The sequence below is a fragment of the Meleagris gallopavo genome, chromosome Z (genome assembly GCF_000146605.3).
Source record: "Meleagris gallopavo isolate NT-WF06-2002-E0010 breed Aviagen turkey brand Nicholas breeding stock chromosome Z, Turkey_5.1, whole genome shotgun sequence".
Taxonomy (NCBI): Eukaryota; Metazoa; Chordata; class Aves; order Galliformes; family Phasianidae; genus Meleagris; species Meleagris gallopavo.
Window position 1 is genome coordinate 48,306,797 of NC_015041.2, and position 23,771 is coordinate 48,330,567.

The window sequence follows — 23,771 nt, forward strand, 5'->3', positions numbered from 1 at the left end:
GGCTGGGGCGGCCCCGGAGAAGAACGGCCGGAGCCGGAGGGAGCGCGAGCGCGGGTCGACCGAGGCCTTTTTAAAGGGAAAAGTAATAATAATAATAAAAAGCCGGGACCACCGCGCATGCTCCGAGCAGGTTTTCCTATCGCTTATTGTTACTCGTTGAAGCAGTTTGGGGAACTCGCTGTTGGCTGGGAGACGCAAGGTCGTTCCCTTTCCACCCCTGAACCCCGTTCTTTGGTTCGAATTCTTTTTGTGGTCTTCTTCCACAGTGAGGCAGGACGAGCGTGCTTGCTAAAAGTGTACACTGGCTTGGCCAGGGACAGGCAGGCCGTGCTTGCTGAGTGTCAACAAAGTCCCGCTCCATTTTTCCATGCACGCAGAACTTTTTCTACTGTCATGTTTGCTATCAGTCCTTTCATGTAGTCTTTGGATGAGTAGAACGCACATGACCATGCTACTTCCTGGTTGAGATGTACATGGCATGTACCAAGCAACCTGCTGCCATGCTGCCTTTCTCACCATGATTTTTGCTCTTTTTTATACAGATTTCTTCCTGAACAACTCGTCTCCCTCTGTCTCTGTCGTACCTGCTTCCCTTTTCCTTCACATTTTCAGGTTTTACTCTGCTCTGGACTCTCCTCTGTCCAATACCTCCATTTTCACAGAATCATTAAGGTTGGAAAAGACCTCTAAAATCACCACACCCAACCGTCATCCCACCCCCACCATGCCCACCAACCACATCCATATGGTTCTTGAACACACGGTGACTCCTCCACCTCCCTGGACAGCCTGTGCCACTGCCTTACCGCTCTTTCTGATAAGTATTTCCTCATATCCAACCTGAACCTTCTCTGGTGCAATTTGAGGCCATTACCTCTCATCCCATCACTGTTACCTGGGAGAAAAGGCCGAGCCCCACCTCACCACAACCTCTTTTCAGGCATTTGTAAAGGGTGATAAGGTCTCCCTTAAGCCTCCTCCAGACAGAACAATCCCAGCTTCCTCAGCTGTTCCAGATCCTTCCCATCTTTGTTGGCCTCATAGAATCATAGAATCACAAGGTTGGAAAGGACCTACAAGATCATCTAGTCCAATCATCCTTCCATCACGACTGCTACCACAAGCTACTAAACCATATCTTTTAGCACCTCATCCAGACACCTCTTGAGCACTGCCAAGGATGGCAACTCCACCACCTCCCTGGGCAGGCCATCCCAGTGCCTGACCACTTTCTGGGAAAAAAAGTTTTTCGTGTGTCTAATCTGAACCTCCTCTGGTACAACTTGCTGCCATTTTCTCGGGTCCTGTTTGTTGCCTGGGAGAAGAGGCCAAACCCCTTCTCATTACAACCTCCCTTCAGAAAGTTGTAGAGTGCAGTGATGTCTCTCCTGAGCCTCCTCTTCTCCAGACTAAACATTCCCAGCTCCCTCAGTGCTCCTTGTAAGATTTGTGCTCTAGACCTCTCATGAGTTACGTTGCCCTTCTCTGGACTTGTTCCAGGGCCTCAATGTCTTGTATTGAGGGGCCTGAAACTGAACACAGTACTCAAGGTGCAGCCTGACCGGTGACTCACTCATTGTCCTCCCTGCTGCTTGCTCAGGGCTTTGCATCCCACTCCCTCCTCCTGCTGCACATTCACCTGTCTATGAAGAAATTCACAGTTCACCCCCCGTTTCTCTGCTGCACTCCCCATTGTACCACAGCCCACTTATGCCTGCCCTGGTTCTGCAACCTCTGTATGTTCACATCAGTGAGATACTTCAGCCTGTTCTGAGGCCCCCACAGGCCAGAAAAGCTGAAGTATCAGGCTGCGAGGCAAGGGTGAAGTGACTAGTAAGTGCTGAAAGGAAAAAGTGCGAGCCTCATGCCTTGTACCAACCCATGCCAGTCATGTGGTACCTCTGCTTTTCCCCTTCACATACGTACACATGGAGCAGGCTGCCCAGAGAGGCTGTGGGTGCCCCATCCCTGGAAGTAGTCAAGGCCAGTTGGATGGGGCCCTGGGCATTGTGATCTGGTGGAAAGGGGGTGGAACTATAGGAGTTTTAAGGTCCCTTCCAATCCAAACTATTCTATGATTCCATAATTCTCTGATATTCTGTCTGCTTCCACCTTTGCCTTACCTATCTGCAATGTGATAACTGCAGTGCATCCACTCTGCCTAAAACAATGCAGGCACTTTCATTAGGAGCAAATGATACCTCTGTGTGGAGAAACTGAGTACTGTTTTGTCCAAAGAGAGTGAAAACAAGGGGAGAGTCAGTGACATGGCAAAGTCTGCAAGTGAGACACAGCTGAAGAGAAATCTGCAAATGTCATGAATCTCACTAGGAGACTGAAAAGGGCACCTCCAAGCTTGAGCGGGAGATGAAACTGTGCCCATGTTGTCAGCATTCCAGAGCAACAATGGGGCAATGAGTCCTGTTTCTACTACTTTATTTTAGCACCAGCAGTTTTAAATGCAAGTGGCAATCATCTCACTCTGATGCAAAACACAGTCCACCAGCTGCTCTTGGTCAGTGCTGCTCTTCAATTCCTAGAAGAGCCCTGCAGCACACTTCCCCGAAAGATGCTAGCTCTAGTGGCTGGCAACAGCTTGTCAACTTGTGCCCAACTCTGAGCGCCACATTGCTGCTTGGTTTACGCTTGGTTTTATGCTTTTATTGGTAAGCTGTCCTTCAGCAGGAGGATCTCCCCTCCATTTATCTGCAAAATACAGACTGCAAAGTGGGCATTGCAGGACACTTGAAGGTTTTGGTTTAGTCTCAGTTTGAAGAGGGCTGACCAACCCATATGTCCACACTCCAGTTACAAGAAGTTGGGCTTTAATCGCATCGATGACCCTTGAGTGCATGTGGTCCAGTGTGTGGTAGGGACCCGCTCATCACACAACCTTTCTGAAACATTCATGTAGTCTGCTACAGAAAAGCAGAATTATTCATTGCAGATATGTAGCAATGTATAACTTGTATGTAGTAATTATTCACTGCTTGCTGCCTTAGCCTGCATCTATTCTAAATGAGGCAGGATGGTTAAAGCCTTGATACTCTTGGAATAGCATATGCAATAATATATTAAAATGCACTCTCCGGTATGTTTTAGCAGAGATTGTGCTGGTTATTTCTCTCCTCGACAAATGCAGCACACAAGAGTACAAGACACCCAGGCTCCCATGGGCAGGCACATAGCAGCTTCAGCTGTATGTAGGACATGGCCTAGCAGTCTGAATGTCCTGTACAAGGTTGTAATCTTAGCATTACCTTGTTTTGTGATGCCCTTGTTTTGAACAATAATTTTCCATAGAATGAGAAAGAAAGAGTTTGTTAAGGTTTAGGAAGTTCTTGTGTCTCTGAGGGAAGAGCCTGCCATAGTCAGGTTTCTCATTCTTTCTCTCATATGCAGCAGAATATTCCATAGGTGAACTTCGCTATTTTGGTGTGAGTTAAAAGTATCAACACATGTGTTTTCCTTTGGGTAAATGCAAGCAGAGAAATCAGAATTTACTTACCCAAGGTCATTCAAGGTCAGAGGCAGGCAAGGGATTGGAAACCCAGATCTGAGAACTAATTAGGCCATTGTGTAAGCTACAGTGTGAACAAGCAAAAAGTCATGAGTTTTCCTAACGTGGTTTTGTAATATGACAAAATTGATACCTGAAGGCAGCAGCATTCTGGGAAATAGGGAGGAGATGGCCATGTGCAGCTCCTTGCCTTTCTACTGCAAGAGAACCCAGGACCTGGAAAGCAGCAGGACAAGTGCAGGTACAGAACTGAATACTGACATTCCAGGGCAGAAATAAGTGATAAACTGTTACAGTAGAAAACACTTAGTCCATTAGCCTCATTGAAATCTTCCACCCCTTTGTGGGCTACTTAAAGCCCACTGAAGTGATGATTCCACTTATTTCAGTGCTATTCTCACCAGGCTACTACCATTTGTGTAAGCGGTCTCTGCATCACTTTGCTGGACTTGTTTTCTGTGAGGCTGAGTGTACCACTGTATGCAACACTAGCTCCTTATTGTCTGCATTGGTCTGCTCAAGGATTCCACTTCACATGTGGAGGCAAGAGGTTCCATCACTAGAATCATGTCTACGCCGATCAGTGGTTTTGATCATTCCAGTTGTCATAAGAGACTGTCATTGTGCACACATTCAAATGTTAGCCTTGTACACTGCTGCACATCAAGGTATCCCACTACTATTTCCTTCTAAGTGCTGCTGTTCTTCCTCCTCTTGCTGAGCAGTCATCCCACATTGTGCCAAGCTACCTACTGTCTGTGCTCAGACAAAGTCAAAAGACTTTTCAATCAGAGGAAAACAGTCTTGCTGCTTTCTAATTTATAAGGAAAGTCCTGAAAGAGCTTTGCATACCTGCTGTTTTGTTTTGAAGGAATGTCAGATGGCTTTGCTTGTTGATCTCATTTGAAACACAAGCATCCCACTGAAAGAGATTAGGGCTTGGTATTTTACCAAGGACATCCTTCCTCTGGGGAGATTATTTCATGTTGGTGATAAACTGAAATGAGCACCACTAAGTGTGCTTATCATCAGTTCAAACTTTAAGTAGAAACTCTGCTTTAGGGTGTTGGATATACAGTGCAGATGCTTACATGACTAAGCCTGTACTTTGCTAGCAGCTGCAGAAGCTGTTCCATCTCTCATGCGTGCCTCCAGGCATCAGTTTAATCTCTGCTGCCTTTCCTGACCAGTGGCCTCCCAGTACTCACTCATACCCTCAAATGGCTGCCTTTTCCCCAGTCCACATGTAACAGATGTTGTATGTTCCCAAGATCTCCAAGATCTCTTTGGGAGCCAGATTTGATATAATCAGATGCTGATATAAAGCTAAAAGAGCTTATAGAGCTTAAAGAAAGAGCTACCTCTTTCTCTACTATTTTTCTGGCTAAATTTTCACAAAGAATTTTAACAAACACTGAAAATTCATCAAATCATTCCATCCTCTTACCAAAATATTTCTAATCACACACCAATCCTGTGGTGTGTATTGTACTGGTGTGGTTCCAGCACTGTTCTTATAGGACCTAAAGTCACAATTTTGGAGAAATAGAAAGAGCCATTGAAAAATTTCTGCATCACAGCTTTATTCTCTGACAGAAGAGGACAAAGAAAAAAGAATGCATAATTTCTCAGAGTCGTTATTACTGTTGCTTTGCAGCTTACCATTGATCCAACCAATATTCATCTACTTGATAACCACAAATGTTACTGTTTTCACTCTGTTCCATGTAAATGAATCAGAAGGACAGTCTCAAGCACTGTTCCAGCAAGGAGGAGGTAACACGGATGTATCCTCTTTGCTTACAAAGCCCTGTTTCTGCAAGCAGGAGGAAGCAAATGAAACAATATCTCATATAGCTCATCATTACATAGTTTTTGAGCTGATTCTCAGATATATCCTATGCACATGTTTCTCAGGGCTGTGCCATAATGCTGCTTCTGGCTTTCCGTCAGGTTTTTATGGCAGCTTTATTTATTTATTTATTTTTCCTTTGCTCTTTTCTTCTCTCCTGTCCCCCACTTTTGTCAAAATACCACCCACACCTAGGCAAGTTCCCCAGGAGCTCAAATCTCTGATTGACCATCTCTGACCTTTTTGAGTGCTTCTCTGTGACGATTCTTGTGGTGGATGCTAATCTGACATTGGAGAGAAGCTGCTCCTTGAAAAGGAGTTAATCTTCAGATCTATGTATTTATTTTCCAGTAAAATTGAAGCCAATTGCTGCCTTATACCCAGACCACTCGACTTGCCTGCTGTGATCATCAGACAGGTGGGGATGCTGTGATGAAAAATTGCTGGGAAGCTATGCACTCCAGCTTACAAAACCAACAAGGCTGTGGGGATGCAGGAGGCCATCATGGCCAGGTTTTTCCATTTTCCATAAGAAAAGAATCTTCTAGAAGTCACAGCAAAATATCATCACCTCCAAGACTACCCAGGCTAACCAGAGCCTAGCAAAGGACAGGAGACTGTAGTGTGCTTTGCAGGCTTGGAGTTTACAAACAGAGAGCACAAGATGATGGCAAAGTGACTGCTATGTTTGCTGAAACAGTGGCATCTCTGAATATACTGCATGTTTTCAAATGTAGGAAGACAGATAGAGCAGGTGTTTTCAAACACAGGAAGACATGGCTCCTGCTGTAAAGAGCCGCTGCTATACAGTGGCATTAGAAAGTTGGCAGCATGGGGTATAAAGCCCAAGGTTAAGGGCTCAAATTCTGGTCATGGATACTGAATAGCAACCCTGCAGTGGAATAGGTTATAGCCCATATTTCCCTTCCTTGTGTCTCCCTGTAAATTTTTGCTTGAGTAGTTCAGACACATGCAGAGCCTGTGTATTAGCAATTAGAAAAAATGTATTAGCAATTAGAAAAAAGAAATGAGAAAGTCAATACAGCCTAACTTTGTGGGAAAGCATTGCTCTTACTGCTAATGTGCAGAACTGCTAGGTGTGTGAGGCAGCTCTGTCTGGCTCTGCAGCAGGTTCCTCTACTGAAATCACCCACTCTAATATTTTTAGCTGTTATTAGTGATGCATGAGTAGTGATTTTGGGATGCTCCAGACCCAGTTGTCGCTCATCTTCTTCCTTCTGCAAGCATATGAGAAAATTTCAGCTCTGAGACACTAGTGGAAGACCACTAGTGACAAAGAGAACTTACTCAGCTCTTGGGCTTTGTCCAGCCATTTCTTCCTAATTAAAAATGAAATCTTACCTAAAATAAATTTTACTCATTCATTTGCCCTCCGAATGTCAGAAACCAACTAGTTTTCTATTCTCAGTGTAGAAGTTTTTCATTGTTCAGGTACAGAATGATCAATACTGACATTTGAAAACATGTTTTTAAAAATGGATGTTGGCAGTTTTCATTTGCCTGTTTAAAGTGCTGAACATTCTCTCCACTTATTGTAGCTTTCAGTAAAGCTCAGCCTCCATTGGCCAGATCTCTAAAAAGACTGGGCAAGGTGTTCGGCACCTGGTAGCAGAGAGCTGGCAAGGCACTGCAAAAGCTACAATGCTTGAGAGGCCTCCACACTGGCTGTGCACCTGGAATGCAGGTTGGTAACCATAGATTATTGTTTTTGCTCAATCTACTGTGGAGAAACTGTTGGTGTAAGAAGTAGGGCAACTGACAAATTCTTGCTGCACAAAGACAGGGTGTTCTCACTGTTCTCTACTAAAATCATGAACAAAACACACCTCCATAGGTTAGCTGTCCCTAGAGCAGGGACAGATGTATGTAAGTATTTTGGCTCAAAAAAGAGAAGGTTATCTGTCTACCTGTTTTGTGACAGGCTTTGGCAGAAGCTGGAGGAAAGAGGATGAACATTGTCAGTACAAACACATTCCTCTTCTCCTTTTCTTCTCCACTTTCCGAAGATCCTTGACAGCAGCCCAAGCACTTGTTGAGCTGTTCTTGAGTCTGCTGGAGAGATTATTTGCATGACAGACAGGAATGCACCAAGATCACAATAAAATTCTTGACTAAAAACAACACAGAGAAACCCAAAACCAAAAGAGTTCTGGACACAGCAAGACCACTTTGCCATTGCAAACTGATATGGCATCATTTCATAGAATCAAGGGATGGCTTGGGTTGAAAGTCACCTCAAAGATCATCAGATTCCAGCCCCTTACTTGCAGGCAAGGCTGCCAGTCACTAGATCAAGTGCTAGATCAGGTTGCCCAGCCCCCATACAATCTGTCCTAGAACACCTGCTGAGATGGGGCATCCACAACATCTTTGGGTGGCCTGTTCTGGTACCTCATCACCCTCTCAGTAAAAACTATCCCCTTACACCCCATCTAAACTTCTCTCCTTTAGCTTAATCTCATTAGCTTAATCTCAAAACCCCTCACTGCAGTTACAACTTACATAATTCAGTTTTGACAAACCAGAAGAGAAGAAAGAAGGGTGCCTGTGCTTTTCTTCACCAAAGTCCTTGTTCTTGCTTCCTGACACAGCAGAGACCTGTAACATCACACTCACTTTCTTCAACAACCCCAAGGCTCAGACTTGCAAGAAACAGAAGCAGATCCTCTTGACCCTCAGTTATTATTCACAAAAACAACTGGCAATACCCAACTCTCTCTCAGAGAGGGACTAAATAATCTTAGGATAACAGGACTGGTTCTAGTGCCCTAAAACTTACCAGCTTTTGGTGGTGCATGAATATGGGGCTCTGGCTGGAGGCAAATCTCTGAAAAGTGTAAACTGACCACAAAACCCATGCTATTGAAGAGAACAGTTTGGTCACCAGTTATTTTAGGACATCAGGGTCAACAGTGTCCAAATCTGGTATCAGCTGTCCACTGTCAGAGGCAGCAAGGTGATCCTCTACTTGATTGCAATTAACTAAAAATTGGTCTCCAATTAACACCACCAGTTTTTACTGAAGATAACCACGTAAACTTTGCCAGAGTACTTGTGCTTGAGTTCTCTGTTGCTGTGATGTATTGACTTACCAAGCAGCTGCTCTTCATGCTTAATTAGCGGGTGTAAAATTAGTTGGGTTGCATGGAGGAAGAGCTGCCCTAGTTAAAACCCTTCTGCCTGCAAGTAACCAGCATCCATGAACATAGGGTGAAATTCACACCGCCATCTAGCGATCGAATATCCACTTGCTGCGCTGTACACCAAAAGCGATAACCCAGAAAAATGAACAAAGATTTTAATTTCCTGAAGATAAAACCTTGCGTATGCTTATTCTCGTACATAAATGGCTTCCTGAACAACAGTGATGGGTGACACATGTGATGGACTGCAGAGAGCCTTAGCATGAAGGAGATTGCACAGGGTAACTTACATACAAGTCCAGATAACTTGAGATACCTACATCTGGTAAAACTCTTTCAGCTCTTCATATGAAGCATATGGACTCCTAAGAAAATGTGTGCAGCTTTTACATGCTATAGTAAAATGCTTTTGTTTTATTTGTTCCTTTGTTTCCAGAGCAGGTACAAGGAGGCACATAACATGCAGAAGTGTTCCTCTCCCAACAGCATAATTTCTGCTCCAAAAATAAGATCCTTGTTTTGTTTTGTATCTGAAGGGTGCATATTCTTAAGTCAACTGATGCATTAAGATAAAAGAATACTGAGAACAGAGAAGAGATGAATAGAGAATATGGCCAGATCAGTTTTAAACTGTAATTTCTGCCAGGAACAGACCATCCCTGTTTGAACATTCCAGCATTAGATAAGCTCTTGTGGAGACAAACAGGTGGTTGTCTACTTTATAGATTTCTACTCCCTTCTTCATAGTTTATATTCCCTGTTCAGCTGCCTTGAGTTGACTCCTATGCAGTGTGTACTAATCAAAATGTACACAGAGTACTTTGAAGTAGCAATGTTATTCATGAACAAAATTATACAGAGCAGCTCAAAACTGTCAGGGTTCTGAAAAGGACCTGTTACGAAGACAAAAGTAATGCAGATGTTACCTTCAAATGCTATTTGGTACTCTTTGTTCCCTTTGCTGTGTTGTACCAAAAGTCTGCCAGTAGAGCCCTACAGGGAGATAAATTATTTTCGCCTTGAAAATATTTAATAGAGATGATCACTTACAGGAAAGATTAAGTACTGCAGGATACACAACACCCTCGGACTGAAAGTGAAAAGCTGTACTTCCACATAAGCAGGATTGCCAAAACTCAGCCAAACACTCTCTTGCCAACTTTTACAAATCCATCTATGATGAGCAGAAGATATACTAGTGAAAGTTGTTGCCACCCCAAAACCCACAGAATAACCACAAACTAAACCAGACTCTCATGATGCAAGCCGCAAAGTCTTATCCCACAACATCAACATTTGCAGAAGGCACCAATGTTTAGAAAAGGGCATGGGCCCAGCTGAGGAACATTTTTCATTGTATTGCACCCACCATGCCATATCTGTGAGTACATCTGAGACGTGATCCAAGGTGATGATATTCTCTTTCCATTCACGTGCATGAGGCAGGAAAATTGCAGCTGCAGTGTCACTGCCTGTTTTGATTTGCACACAATTCCACCCGAGGTTCCAGTTACACGGATTTACAAGCAACAGTGGTACCAATACGGTTTTCCATTCAGACTACTACTGTGCAGGAGTAGAATTTTACACAACAGTCATGTCACTATATACAATTAATAACACTAAGTTTTACTGATAAGCCCTTAGGACACAGCAGTTCCATGCCTCCCCTGATCACGGCAGGCAGTAGCAGTGCCTATAGGTTAGCCACCTAACATTTTCCACTGCAGGCCCTGCTTTTGTTAACTTATATATTTTGTCAAGCTTCCATTTTAATGAAAAAATTCTGGCTTGGGCATTCTTAAATCTAAAGACTTGGTACCTGCAATTGCAAATTTGTTCGGCAGCATGTCATTTTCACAGCTTTGAGAACTCAGCATTATGGAGTGTGACTGGCTACTACAGAACCAAAGCAGTTCTTGAGAATAGTTTTGGAGCAGCCTTGCAATCTGAATAAGAGTAAACACAAAGATTTGAAAGGAAAAATGAAAATTTCTAATGTAATAACTTTACATTTTATTTGTTTTTAACTGAACTCTAGTCTCCATCAGGACTCTTAGCAGTTGCATAATTTGCTGCGTCCCATGTTTTATTTTGCTCTTGGGATAAATTTCTGGAGTGCCTATCTGTTGATTTTTCCTCTGATAAAGTCAGCTCTCGGAGAAGAGGTATTTTCTTTCCAAGTATTGTTATACTTGTGTAATTGGAATAAAACTGTTAAACTTGTCAGCAGATAATGACTCCTTGCTGAATACTTCTGGACATATTTTCCAGTATGAGAAGGCCCAAAGTTACGAAACCATAAAAGTCTAAGAGACTGGTCAGAGAATCCCCCTATACTTGACACAGAAGCACATAAGAGACGTAAGAGACTAAAGAGATCACAGCAGACTTCATCTTGCTTAGATGAATTATTTTCATTGAAATGGATGCTTGCTTTTGCAAAGAACCATCTGGCTTACTCCAATCAAACCATTATAAAAGATAGGGGAATGCAGTAGCATCATATGCAGAGGCAAAGCCACCACCCTGTTTCCTCATGATTGATGATGTTTATTCTATGTCTTCGTGAGCTTTCTTGATTTGTAATGGCAAATATCTTACTTTGCCCTGAAGACCTTGAAAATGCTCCTGGCAGAACAGTAATCCAGACTTACCGTAGTTCCAGTTTGGAACAATTTACCTGGCTAGAAATATATATGCTTTATTCTATGCTAGAAATTCAACTGTGGTTAGAAAATATATATAGATATAGGTAGATAGGTATAGCAAATAACAAGTTTCCAGAAGTTTGAAGCTTATGTCCATTCTAAACATCTAACATTCTAAACTCTACAAAAATGCCTACTTTACCACTGGGAAAGTGGCAAAAACATTGTAAGATATAGCTTATAAACATTAATTACATTACACATAATTAATTCTGTTCCCCGTGAATTGCTTTAAATCTGAAGAATACATAGGATTAATATATTTCAAACTTCTGAAATAATCTCCACTAACATCTAATTATTGCAACAGCTTTTAACATTTAGAATCAGGAAGACTGCTCATATTATGGAATAAATATTATTATTTATTTCTTCCCTCTACAATTGTTTGCATGAAAATATTTAAAACGAGACAAGCACTCTTTGCTAAGATTAAAGCTTACAACAGCTATTTACTGAAAATAGGATAGGTACAGCAGGCTTCTTGTACAGGTATTCACATCCCTCACAGTTCTGTATTGCAGGTAACATATCTTTCCTAAGTGTGAGGAAAATTATTTCTTGGCTGAATAAATGCATGGGAAAGACACAAAAAAGTCTATAGGAACAAGAAGATTGAGGAATGTAATGCAGATAGGTCCCCAATATATGTTTTTCTTCTCTTACAACTCAATGACAGTATTTGGCATAACCAGTTAATTATGATTATTTCTGATCTGTAATCAGAGAAATCTGAGGTCATAAAGGCTGAAAGCAAAACAAAACTTCACATTTTCAGTGGTCTGAACAGAACTCCAAGAAAAAACTAAGCAAATTTTACAGGATCTTCAAAGCATTCTTCTTGATTGTGCAGACAGGAATTCAAGCCTCCCTTGAAAACATCCAGTGCACTGAAAATTACTGTGATAAAAATACACCAGAGCCAAGACAAAAACAAAAAACAACCCCCACCCATACAAACAAACAAAAAAACCCCACCAACAAAAACCCATAGATTCCCATGTACATAAAGTGGACGTTCTATTTTTAATCTCAACTGGCATCTGAGAAGAACACACCATGAACATTCAAAGATGAAAAAAGAAATCACTAAGAATTTCAGATAAATGCTTTAACTGTTTTTATTACAAAATGACAGTTGGCATTAATTACATACAACAGTACATGCTGCCAGTGTTGCATAGCTGCTCTCACCTAAACAGCTTCAGCACCTACTTGTACTAATCTGAAGTAGGTTACTTTATATCCCCTATGTATAGAATTAATTGCAGTCATTTCTGCAGCATCTGACATGACTATTAGAAACAACAAGTAGATAAAAGTAGGTGTAAGAAATCGGTTTAGTGCTTTATAAATAGCAAGTATAGCTTTATGTATTTGTTGTTAGGAAATAAATCCTCTAGTTGGTACATTTAAATTATTATGCTCTAATTCATTTTTGCCAGATCTAGAGCTATTGCCAGTAGCAGAGGCAACTCAAGAAACTATGCAGCACTATGCAGTCCTCTTTTATTGCAGCAATACCTCTTTCACCAGGAGAATTCTACGACGCATTTTACAACAGCTGATGTCCCCTACTGAGTACTCTTCTACAACAGCTTGAGAGCTTAACATTATTTCTTCCAAGTTCAGTTATTGCTGTTTGTCTGTCACTGTGCTCTGTTCAGTGTTGGAGCTGTGCTTGTTCTTAAGGGACCTCCCAATGTATCTCCAGTATTCCTTTCGGATAGTGTCTTTTTCTTTAGCCAGGATTTCACACAGCTAAGAAAGAAAATTGAGACATTGTGGGGTTACACTGAAAACTGAAGCAATCTCTAATTGTCTTTATAAAATACAATGGCAATCCAGGTCAGTTGGTTTTATAAATAATTTTTGGCAACACAGTTTTTGTGTTTGTTTGTTCTTGGTTTTTAACAAATTTGTAGCAAGTGTCCAATGACAAATCCAAGTAGCAGGCAACCAGCTTGACAGTGCCCCAAAATCTCCAGTCCTACTTTAGCTACAGCTGCTTCCTCTGAGATTCCTTTCCACAGCTATTGCTTTTTTCTGCTCCAGACTATCCAGCCTACAGCATAATTCAGGGAATTTTTAATTCTCTGACAAACTTGGTTGTCTCTTGATGGAACAGTAGGTTCTAAACCCTTGATTAAAAGCAGTAGAGGAACATGAGATATCTCCTAATGAACTGACAGGAGATATGTTGTTGATAGTTATTAACTTAGCACACTGTCTTGTAAAGATTCTCACAGTAAGTCAGTATCACTCTCACACAACTTGTTAGAGGTCCTATACTGGTTCATGTTCTGATTTTTATTTCGTCTGATTGGGCAATGGAGCATAAGTCAACCCTTCTCAAAGGACATGACGTATAAAATCTATACAGTAGGAGCCACAGCTCACAAATGTTCTTGCCAATTCCCTGTTTATACAAATGATGTTGTCGCTTAGTGAATCAGAGTACAGAAATAGCAGCTCCAAAGCCTAAATATATGCAAAACCCAAACTCAGTGAAATGTTATTAAATGGGAGGTACAACTACCCTTATTTAGACTGGTCCTGGAATACAGCAAAAGGATTTCTTGTTCTCTTGTTCTCTTTTGCTGAGAAAGAACAATGCTGGAACACAGAGACTACAGGCAAGAACTGTAACTACAGTTCTTATCAGAGTGAGTTTCTGCACACCTCATAGAGTGAAAAAAGTGTTCTTATAAAAATTGCACTGCAAGGATACCCCCAAAAACAAAGAACAGGGAGATAAAAAAAACACTGCTAGGAGTCCCTTATACCCAGCAGGAAGTGATGCCCAACTCTCCTTAGTGATGCTCCCAGTGTCTGTTGGCCTTTAAACTAATTCCATAAACTTTTTAAGAAATGATTAGGTACAAAAGGAGCTTGAGTATCCAATCAGATATAAGTACTCTGAGAACAAGGTTCCCTAACTTACAAAGAAAAATATGTTTAGCATTGGAAGCTTTGTTTATTCAAACTTATTCTGAAGATTATATTAGAAATCTTCCTTTATTACCTGGTGAAGAAAAATTACAGTGATTTGTTAACTGGCAAGTTACTATTTATAGGTAATTAAACAAGATGTTTATGATTACTTGGCTTTGATTTCCACCTCCTCATAGAGATGCTGTGCTTAACAAGTGACCTGTTCCATTTACAAAATCCAATCCCATTTGGTCTAAATATAAAACATGAGAACAATAGATGGCGTCCCTGAAAGCAAAACCAAATCCTCCTAACGTACCTCTAATGCCTTATTTAACGTTTCTTCCTTGTTTTCACACTGGTTTTCAAGCATATCTTCATATATGTCCACAAGAAAGGCAATCAGATAAGGTGAGCTGTGGCTGGGCTGTAAATTCAACAGTTGCTCTAGCAGATTTGGATACTTAGAAAGACCACGATCCTGCAGAATCCTGAAATATAAGTAAATAATCTTAAAATGTAACACTGGGAAATTTAATGAGAATTGGTTTGGTTATTACTCCTTTCTTTGATGATCAGTACAGGTGCAAACATAAGCAAGGCAGTAAGGAGGAAGTATAATTATAACGCAGCAATAGCATAGCTTCATGTTGTAGCACACAAGTAAAATTATGTTCAAGCAAACAGAAATTAGACTGAAAGCACGCTTGCCCCCCAGTGGATAACTCACCCTTTTAAATAATTCCAAGCACTCTCATTATGTGGTACAGCTGTGATCATTTCAAGAGTGTATCTGTGAGAAAAAGATAACAGCTCATGAAGGTAAGCACTAACAACTCTTTCAGAAATCACCTGCATATGTTCAGATATTCCTAAGTATATCCCTTCAGTCTGTATTTCAGAATCTTATTGTAGATTACCACAGTTGGTTCCCTGATCACAAATGTCTGGCAATATAATCATCACAGCTCTCGAGGAGGCAGATATTATAAGAACTGATTTAAATTCTGAAGCGTATCCATTAGGTGAGATTCATACAACGCTGAAGTAGCTCTCATAATTTTGAGTGTTAATCCTAAGAAACACTACTACCTACCATTGCTGTACAAAAAATGCTCAGCAAGTCTGAATTTAACTGACAAGGACTGGGGTAATAGAAATCCAGAGAGAGCTATGTTATCACTGGACGTGGTATCTGTTGAACATCTGTTATAAGGCTACGTCTAAGCATACCCCACAGAAAGGCACAGCCTAAGCTCTCAGCTCATCGTCTTCTGCTGCAGTTCTGTTGAAGAAGCTGTTAGATAACTCCACTAAAGCAAAGCAAGAACAAGCAGCTGCCACACAGTTGCAAAGTCACGTTGCATCTTCACAAAATAGCTTTGACCAACTGCTCTTCCCACAGCATCTCTAAGCATTCAGCTAATTTGCAGAGACAGCAGATACTGATAAACAGTCCTACATGCAGCACTACCAAAAAGGTATACCGGAGCCTTTCTCACCCTTCTGCAGTCAGCATCACAAGGACTGAGAGCATCCCAAGACATCAAGCATCCCAACCACTTTCTATAATAACACCTGCAAAGTCTTTAATCGACAGGCTGGTTCTTCAGATGATCTCCCACTACGATTATCTTGAATACAGCACCACCTTATTGTACCGTGTTCTATATCCACTAATACACAGACCAAAGGAAGCAGATCTAACTCGTATACAGAAAAAGCTGGAAGTATCCAATCCTCAATTATGGAAATTACTCCTACTCATTAATATACAAGAACATTACAAACTGGATATGAACTTCAACTTGCATCAGTATGCTAAGACAACCACAAAAGTTTGGTGGATGGGATCAACTATGAAGAGTATACCACCAGGCCTATTCAAAACCATAGTCTTTCCTCTAAAGAATAGCTCCAAAAAATTCAGGACTTTTTTCATTGCTTCTTCACTTTAGACCGAATGTTCTCATAACCATCAACCCTGATTAGAAGCCTGAGATGTGAGAAACATGTAAGGAGGCTTCCCCTACCACCACATGCAATAGAAATGCCTGTGAACTCTCTTTTTTTCACTTACAAATGTACTGATCATGTAACTCTGTTTTTTTTTTTTTCCTGTTGCTAGCAGTATTAAATTCCTCACAAAAGGCAATTTTTCTCCCTGGAGTTCATATCCACGTTATCTTTAAATCACAGAGACTACAGAAACAACAGTTCAGTACAACACCAAAGAGCACCTCTTCTGCCAAGCTTCATAGTTCAACAATTTGCCTCCACAAAAAAGAGCAAGGTAGGAAGAGAACTCCATCAGAACAGCTTCTTGAGGATAAGGATTTCACACAGAAACACTTAATGCTTTGGAGTGAGAGGGACCTTAAAGATAACCAATATCCAACCCCCTTGTCGTGGGCAGGGCTGCCACCCAGCAGATCAGGCTGCACAGGGCCCAATACAGCCTGGTCTTGAACACCTTCAGAACTGGGACATCCACAGCTTCTGTGGACAGCCTGTGCCAGGGCCTCATTGCCCTCTGAAAAATTTCTGCCTCACATCTAACCTGAATCTTCTCTCTTTGAGTTTAGAACTGTTCCACTTCATCCTATCCCTATCAGACCACATTAGAAGTTGGTCTCCGTTCTGTTGAGAAACGCCCCTAGATACTAGAAGGCTGCAACAAAGTCTCCTTGGAGCCTTGTCTTGTCCAGGCTGTTTTATTACTGCTTAACAAGTCACTGGTATTGCAGACATCTAGATGCATTCCAAATAGAACTACAAAGCCCAAAGTAATCGAGGCCTGTCATAGTACTTCTTTGCTTGCATAACTGAGATGGCTTAATATGGGAATGAACAGCTTTACTAACTGGACTTCTCTGTCTAGAACTGCTGGATCATCATAGCCGGTGGTGTTGAAAATTACAAAATATCTTTGGTTCCAAACAGAGTTATTTCTCACATCTTCCCTTAGAAGCTGGTCTACATATTCCAGTTCACTGTCCCACAACTTGAACTCCTAAAGAAACAGAAGGAGGGAGAAAATCAATCAAAAGTTTTTGTTTTTAGAACACATTCTTCTTACGCATTAATGCTCTGTTAAATACAGAGACATTTACAAAAAAAATCAACACAAACTTCAAAGGAAAATAAGGGTGTACTGTGAACAAGCTATGTTATACAGTTACACTCAAGGGCATGAGTTAATCATTAAATTCACACACAGAAAAGGAAGCAAACAGTAGTAGGTCTCCTTCAGCTTGGCTTTTAAAAGGCTAGTTTGTATCTAAATTCTATCATTCAGTACAATGCAACTATTTTCTCTTTCCCCACAGTTTTAAGAAACAATACGCCAAGTGCCATGCAGGATGCATTTAAGATGTCAAACTCTACAACCTGAGTATAGGTTATGTAAAGCATAATCAGTTCTAGGTGCACTATACCTGAATAACCCACTGCCTGTGTTGCCAAGCATGGTAATTTTTGGCATCCTGGTTAAGAATGTCAGCTATGAACTCAAGCTCTTGGGATGGATCCTGCAGCCACTCCACCAACACTCGTCTGTGATGCCTGATGATAAGAAGAGAAAGTTGTTTGTAGGTTTTAGTCAAGAACTTGTGTGAGTAACTTGTGTATTAAAGCAGCATTTAACATCTGCTACTACTACAAAGTATCTGCACAAAAAGAAGTGCTATGTAAAAGAGACACGTGAACAAACATTACTTGTCTCCGAGAAATACAGGGTGCCAATTTACATAGTAACAAATTTTCTACAACAAATCCTGTAAGTATGAATTGGTCAATCATCTTGTTTCAGACAAGCTGTGTTTACCTGAAGTAACACATCCCCACTTCAACACTAATGTCAGAGTCTTCAGCTAACTAAATAAATAGTTCTTTTCTTGTCCTACATGCATTTCTCTACTAATAACAATGTGGTGCCATTGGCTCCCGTGACTGGAGCGTTGTAATGGAAGGATATAGGCTCTTTAGGAAAGACAGACTGAGAAGATGAGGAGTGGTGGGCCAATGACCAGCAGAAGTGCATGGAGCTCTGTCTGGTGACAGGTGACGTTCTGAGCCAACTCAGAATTCATGGATTGGGATGAAAGTGAGGACAGGGCTATGAGACAAAGGTGACATGGGGGTCTGCTACAGACCTCCTGACCAGGAAGAAGAAGCAAACAAGACCTGCACAGTTTGATCGGAGAAGCCTGATGTTCATAAGCTTTTGATCTCACTGGGAGAGTACAGTCAGCCCAGTATTCTTTGGAGGGACAACAATGCAATGAGGAAGTTGAGGAGGTTCCTAGAAAGCACTGAGTATAACTTCTTCCTCCAAGTCACAGGGGGACCAGCGAAGAGAAGAGTTGTGCAGGACCTCATTCTCACCACCATAGAGGGTTTTGCTGGGAACATAAAGGTCAAAGGCTGCCTTGGCTGCAGGGACCACAGAACGGTGGAGTTGAAGATCCTGGGGGTATTCAAGGGTCACCTCCTCCAGGTTCAGCCAACAAAGAATTAGGGCAAAAAGGTCAAGAAGCCTGCATACATCAGCAAGGAACTCCAGGCCAAATTCAAATGCAAGTATGAAACCTTGTGTTTGAAGGCTGGAAGCAAGGACTGAAACTAGTCAGAGATATCAGGGGCAACAACTGCCTCTGCAAGTATGTCAGCACCGGAAGGAAGACTAAGGAAAATGCAGGCCCTCTGCTGAAAGAGATATGAGACCTGGTTATATGGAAAAGTGAAAAGGCTGAGGTACTTCATCTGCCTTCTTTGCCTCAGTCTTTACCAGCAAGACTGACCTCAGGAACTCTCAGTCCCAGAGGCCAGTTTGAAGGGCTGCAGTGAGGAAGATGACCAGGTCAGGGAACACTTGAGCAAACTGGGCCGTGGGCTCTGATGGGATGTACCTACGAGTGCTGAGGGAGCTAGTGGATGTGACTGCAAGGCCATGCTAGATAACATTTGCTCACTGCAGCACCTGGAAGAGGTGTCCAAAGAGTAGAGGAAAGCAAATGTCATTCCCATCTTCAGGAAGGAGGACCTGGGGAACTACAGGCTGTTCAGCCTCAGCTTGGTGTCTAGAAAGGTGACGCAGGATCTAATTCTGGAAACCATTTCACAACACAATGAGGACAATAAAATCATTCCTACACAAAGACAATCATGGGACTGGAGCACCTCTCTAGGAGGAGAGGCTGAGACTCAGGACTCTCTAGCCTGCAGAAGAAAAGACTAGATGGGAATCTCAGCAGTGCCTATAAATATCTGAAGGGACTATGCAAAGGAGGCAGAGACATGGTCTTTTCAGAGGGGACCAGTGCCAGGGCAAGAGGCAGGGGGCACAAAGAGGAACACCAGGAAGCATTTCAGTGTTATGCAGGTGACTGATTACTGGTAAACTTGCCCAGAGAGGTTGTGGATTCTCCCCCTCCTTGGAGATATTCCAAAATTGCTTGCACACAGGGCAGCCTGCTCTGGGTATCCCTGCCTAAACAGGGCTTGGAGCAGATGGAACCGGGGGTCATCTTTGAGTTTGCAACTGCTGTTTGCTCAATTTCCATTCATTTTGGGGTAAATTCCAAGATCCAATATAAAAATAAAAAATACTTTTCATTCATCCTTTTCTTTGTCTTTTCATCAGTCATTGTTGTTCTGTCACATTTATTTTGGTAGTTTAAAAACTGAAATGAAAACGAGATCTTTTATCACCATCAAGTTTACAACAAATTGCTACAGAGCACATTGGCAGTGATAGTGATCCAACTTAATCTAACTTCTCTGCTGCCATCACTGCAGTACATGCAGAATCAGCTTAAGAAATTTTAGGATCAATGAACTTAACTTCTCCTAGACAACTGAAAAATCCAAACTACTTCAGAAGCTCTACAAACTGAAAAGAAAATATAGTTTTACCAGACTTGGTAGTTCTTTGGTTGATCTTCAATTATTGCTGTAATATATTTAAGCTCCTCATAGAGATCCTTTCCCAAGGACTGCAGGAGGACCCTCCGGAAGTGCCTGTACAAAAGTCAAGCATTCAAACATTGCAACAGACATTACTATGATTCATAAAGGAGCCTTTCTCCGCAGGTGTTCTAATAGCTACAGAACTAAAAAGAATGCAAGGAACTAAACGGCATATCCAGTTCTGTTAAAGGCCACTCGGGCAGGGAACAGTGCACAGCTGGTATGCGACTGGTTATGACATGTTATCTAAAACCAGAGCGATGATAAGTCTCAAGTCAATCTTTGTCTATCCACACTAGTCTCAACACTGCAGAAACTACATGGTTGTGCACTTAAAATAACGTAAGCTTTCCATTTTTATGTGAGTTAGTGGAACAAAAACATAACAAGAGTATTTGCTGGCATTCATGATTTAAAAAGCCTTCCTCTGAATATCAGAAATTCACTGCTTATTCATTATCTACTCAGAAACAGGACGGATCTTTCAAAACACAGTATTTCTATGTATGCTACTATCTAGCAGTCAGATGGTAACTACTGTGTTTTTACAAGTCTTCTTCAAGTCACCTGAAGACAGCTTCCTTACTTTGCCAAGGAAATACCACAGCTTAAAATTTGATAACTTACAAGATAAAGTTCTTTTTGTAGCTAGTTTTGTTTTACTTGATAACATCCTCAAAACAAACTGAATGAAAACAACTAAATCAAAACTAGACAAGGAACATACTGAACATGGGCTACATTATTAGCTCAGTAAGAATCTACCACATTCCCCTGTGCAAACTCAACTAGTCATGCCCTGATTATACGAACAAAACTGTTAAGAGTCAGAAGTGGCTAGCAATTATCTGACAACAAAAATAATCTTGGGTAAAAAAAATCTAGGTAATCACTTACCAAACTGTATAGTTCGCAGCATTTAATTCAATGGCATCTGCTGTTAGCTTAAAAGCTCTTTCACTTCTCTCATCCTTCTGTAGAACAGCTCGGAAGTAATCATAGACATCTCGAACTAAAAAGATAACAGTATCTTATCCAAGGCTATGAGAAACTGGCTGATTAAGGGGTAAGGTTAATAACGATTTCAAGTTACTTCCTGTTTTGTGTACTTGAAATACACCTCCATAACACCAAATGGCTCTGCCAGTACTGTTTAACATGGCTAATGACATTAGTACACTGAAAAGCCACATAAATATCTTAATGTACTATCTCAATAATTCCTAAAACAACCAGAAAAGTATCTTGATACTTAGTCACACTGTTTTCTCAGATGTGGTAGTTTCACATACGCCTCTTAAACTAGAAATGTCTCACTATGACAACTATGCTATCTGCAATTTCTTTACGTGTATGAATTCAAAATCAAACCTGGGCTACTAACATCTGATATAAATATTCAACATCAGAAACATGCGGTGAAAACATCACATGCAGCTGCTGTAACACAAAAAATACTTATTTTTTCTCTACCAGGACAAGTACACTAGTAAATATATTACCTGAAGCATGAAGACGCTTTAACAGTACTAAGGGAAGATATAAACGTAATCAATTAAAATCTTCCCCGAATAAATGGTTTAAAACTTACATTTTTCACTATAGATGATCTGAACCACAGGATTTGGACCGTCATTTTGAGGAACGGGTTCAATGTCTGCCCATTCTTTCCTGTCCCTGTAAGCACACACATACATATTCTTAAACTTTCAATGCTTTTAAAGTACTACTTCTGACCGTGAAACACACGGATCTGTGTCCAGACCTCACCTTCCTCCTCCTCGTCCTCCTCATCAGCATACCTCCCCCACCCCCGCGCCTCCTCACGCCCGTACCGGAGAAGACACGGCCCAACCACTCGACGCTGCGCTGTCGCGGCCGTACCTGTACAGCACGTAACCTCCATCCTCCTCTTCTTCCTCCAGCAGCTGCCCAAAGCCGCTCTCCGGCTCCACGTCAGTACCACCCTCCGCTTCTAGCTCTGCCGGCGCCATTCCCTCCGACGCCATCGCGCCGTTCATCTGCCGCTTCCGGGGCCTGACGGAAGTGGGGAGAGAGCAGAGAGCAGAGCGGCGATGGCAACAGAAGAGCGCCACCTGGCGCTGCGGGGTGGTAGGGCCGCCTGTGCTCGGGTAGCTGTACGCTGTAACCTGAATAACAAGATGCGAAAGGCAGGGAAGGCACTACTCGTGCCCGAACCAAAACGCCCTAATCGCTTTCTGCGGGGCTGTTCTCCAGCCCCTCGCCCCCCGTTCGGTACACTGAGCCAGGGCTGCCCCATCCCAGTTGCAGAGCCCAGCATTGCTCTTCTTCACGCAGATGGTGACCGTCCTCGAATTTGTCCCAATTTGCTGCAAGGCCTTTCTACCCTCGAAGGAGTCAACGCTCCTCCTACTTTAGCGTCATCCACAAATTTACTCCACATAACTTCCAGATGTTTATTGGAATCAACAGTGAAAACACAGAAGAGAACGGGCCCTAAAATGGAGCCCTGTAGAACCTCACTGGTGTCAAGTAGGGCAACCGTCAGCCCATAGTCTTCCTTCACCCAGCACAGCCATGTTTTGCTTGTCACAAGACACTCTTATGGGCACCGTGGCCATGTAATGTCACAAGCCACCTCCCTGCCAACCGCTATTGATACGGGGACCCTGAGAACAGAACCCCAGTTGCTGACTGACTCGTGTCATGGAAGCACCTATCTGTGAGTGGGAGCTACGGAGAGAGCCTTCTCTCCCATTCTGGGCGCATTTGTGGAGGAGGTTGGATCCTCCTCCACCAAAGAAGCCTTGGTTTCTCAAGAGCAGCAGCGAGCCAGAGACAATGGATGTAGATCCTCCGGAGAGCAATGTTGAGCCTATGCAAGTGGATCCACCTTCATCAGGCCCGGGCAAGCAATATAACACCATACTTGCCTGGGGATGTCACTACATCCATTGGCAGTGCAGCAGGGGCTCTCAGTTTCCATCTCGGTGTTGAAGAGTCACCATCAGCCAGAGAGCCTCTGGGCCAGCTGCTGCTCTCTGTAACCCCTTCTTCCCTGTGCCCCATCCTCATCCTTCCCCAAGACCTCTCACCTCTTCCTTTCCAAGCTCTGAGGCCAAAGGAAGCACTGGGACTGCTGTCCTCTATGCTTCTGCACCGGGACAATAGGAGGAATTCAGTGGACGGCCCCAAGCTCCCTATGGCCTCCAGGCAAGTCCCGAGGAAGAGAGCAGGACTGGGGCTGTTGTTCTCTCAGCAGCTGCGTTGGAACCAGGAGGAATGCAGCAGATGGCCCCAAGCTCCCTGCGACTTCCAGGCAGCACCAGACAAGGTAGAGAAGCAGCTTTCCATTAGAGAAGTGGAAGGCTTTTGTTTGGTTGGGAAGAAGGGATGGCATTCAGCGCGAAGTTCCTTCCAGGTGCTCCCTGAGGACTTTTGTTTCAAAACCAGACAATAAACTATTGAAAAGAACAATGCAGAACAGTAATAATAATAAAAACCTAAAGTTCTTTTCCAAAGCAAAACCATTAAGTGCCTCTCTGTTTCTGGTACTTTAGAGTCTGCTCTGGGCCTCCTGGGTCCCCTCCGCTCTCCCCAGAGGGAACAACATGTGGGAAAAGTACACTGAGGCTCCT

At 42.4% G+C, this 23,771-nt stretch overlaps 1 protein-coding gene across 1 annotated transcript; it reads right to left on the reverse strand.

Moving 5' to 3' along the window:
- Positions 1 to 12,350: 12,350 nt before the first annotated feature.
- On the reverse strand, positions 12,351 to 22,576 carry FNTA (farnesyltransferase, CAAX box, alpha). The gene is made up of 10 exons (XM_010725970.2): positions 22,547 to 22,576; positions 22,036 to 22,334; positions 21,743 to 21,828; positions 21,049 to 21,163; positions 20,098 to 20,202; positions 17,619 to 17,745; positions 17,046 to 17,194; positions 14,912 to 14,974; positions 14,501 to 14,672; positions 12,351 to 13,008 (listed from the first exon to the last, which is right to left on the reverse strand). Exons 1-10 carry the CDS (start codon positions 22,574 to 22,576, stop codon positions 12,880 to 12,882), a joined length of 1,275 nt encoding a protein of 424 aa, XP_010724272.2. The 3' UTR covers positions 12,351 to 12,879.
- Between the last annotated feature and the right edge of the window lie 1,195 nt (positions 22,577 to 23,771).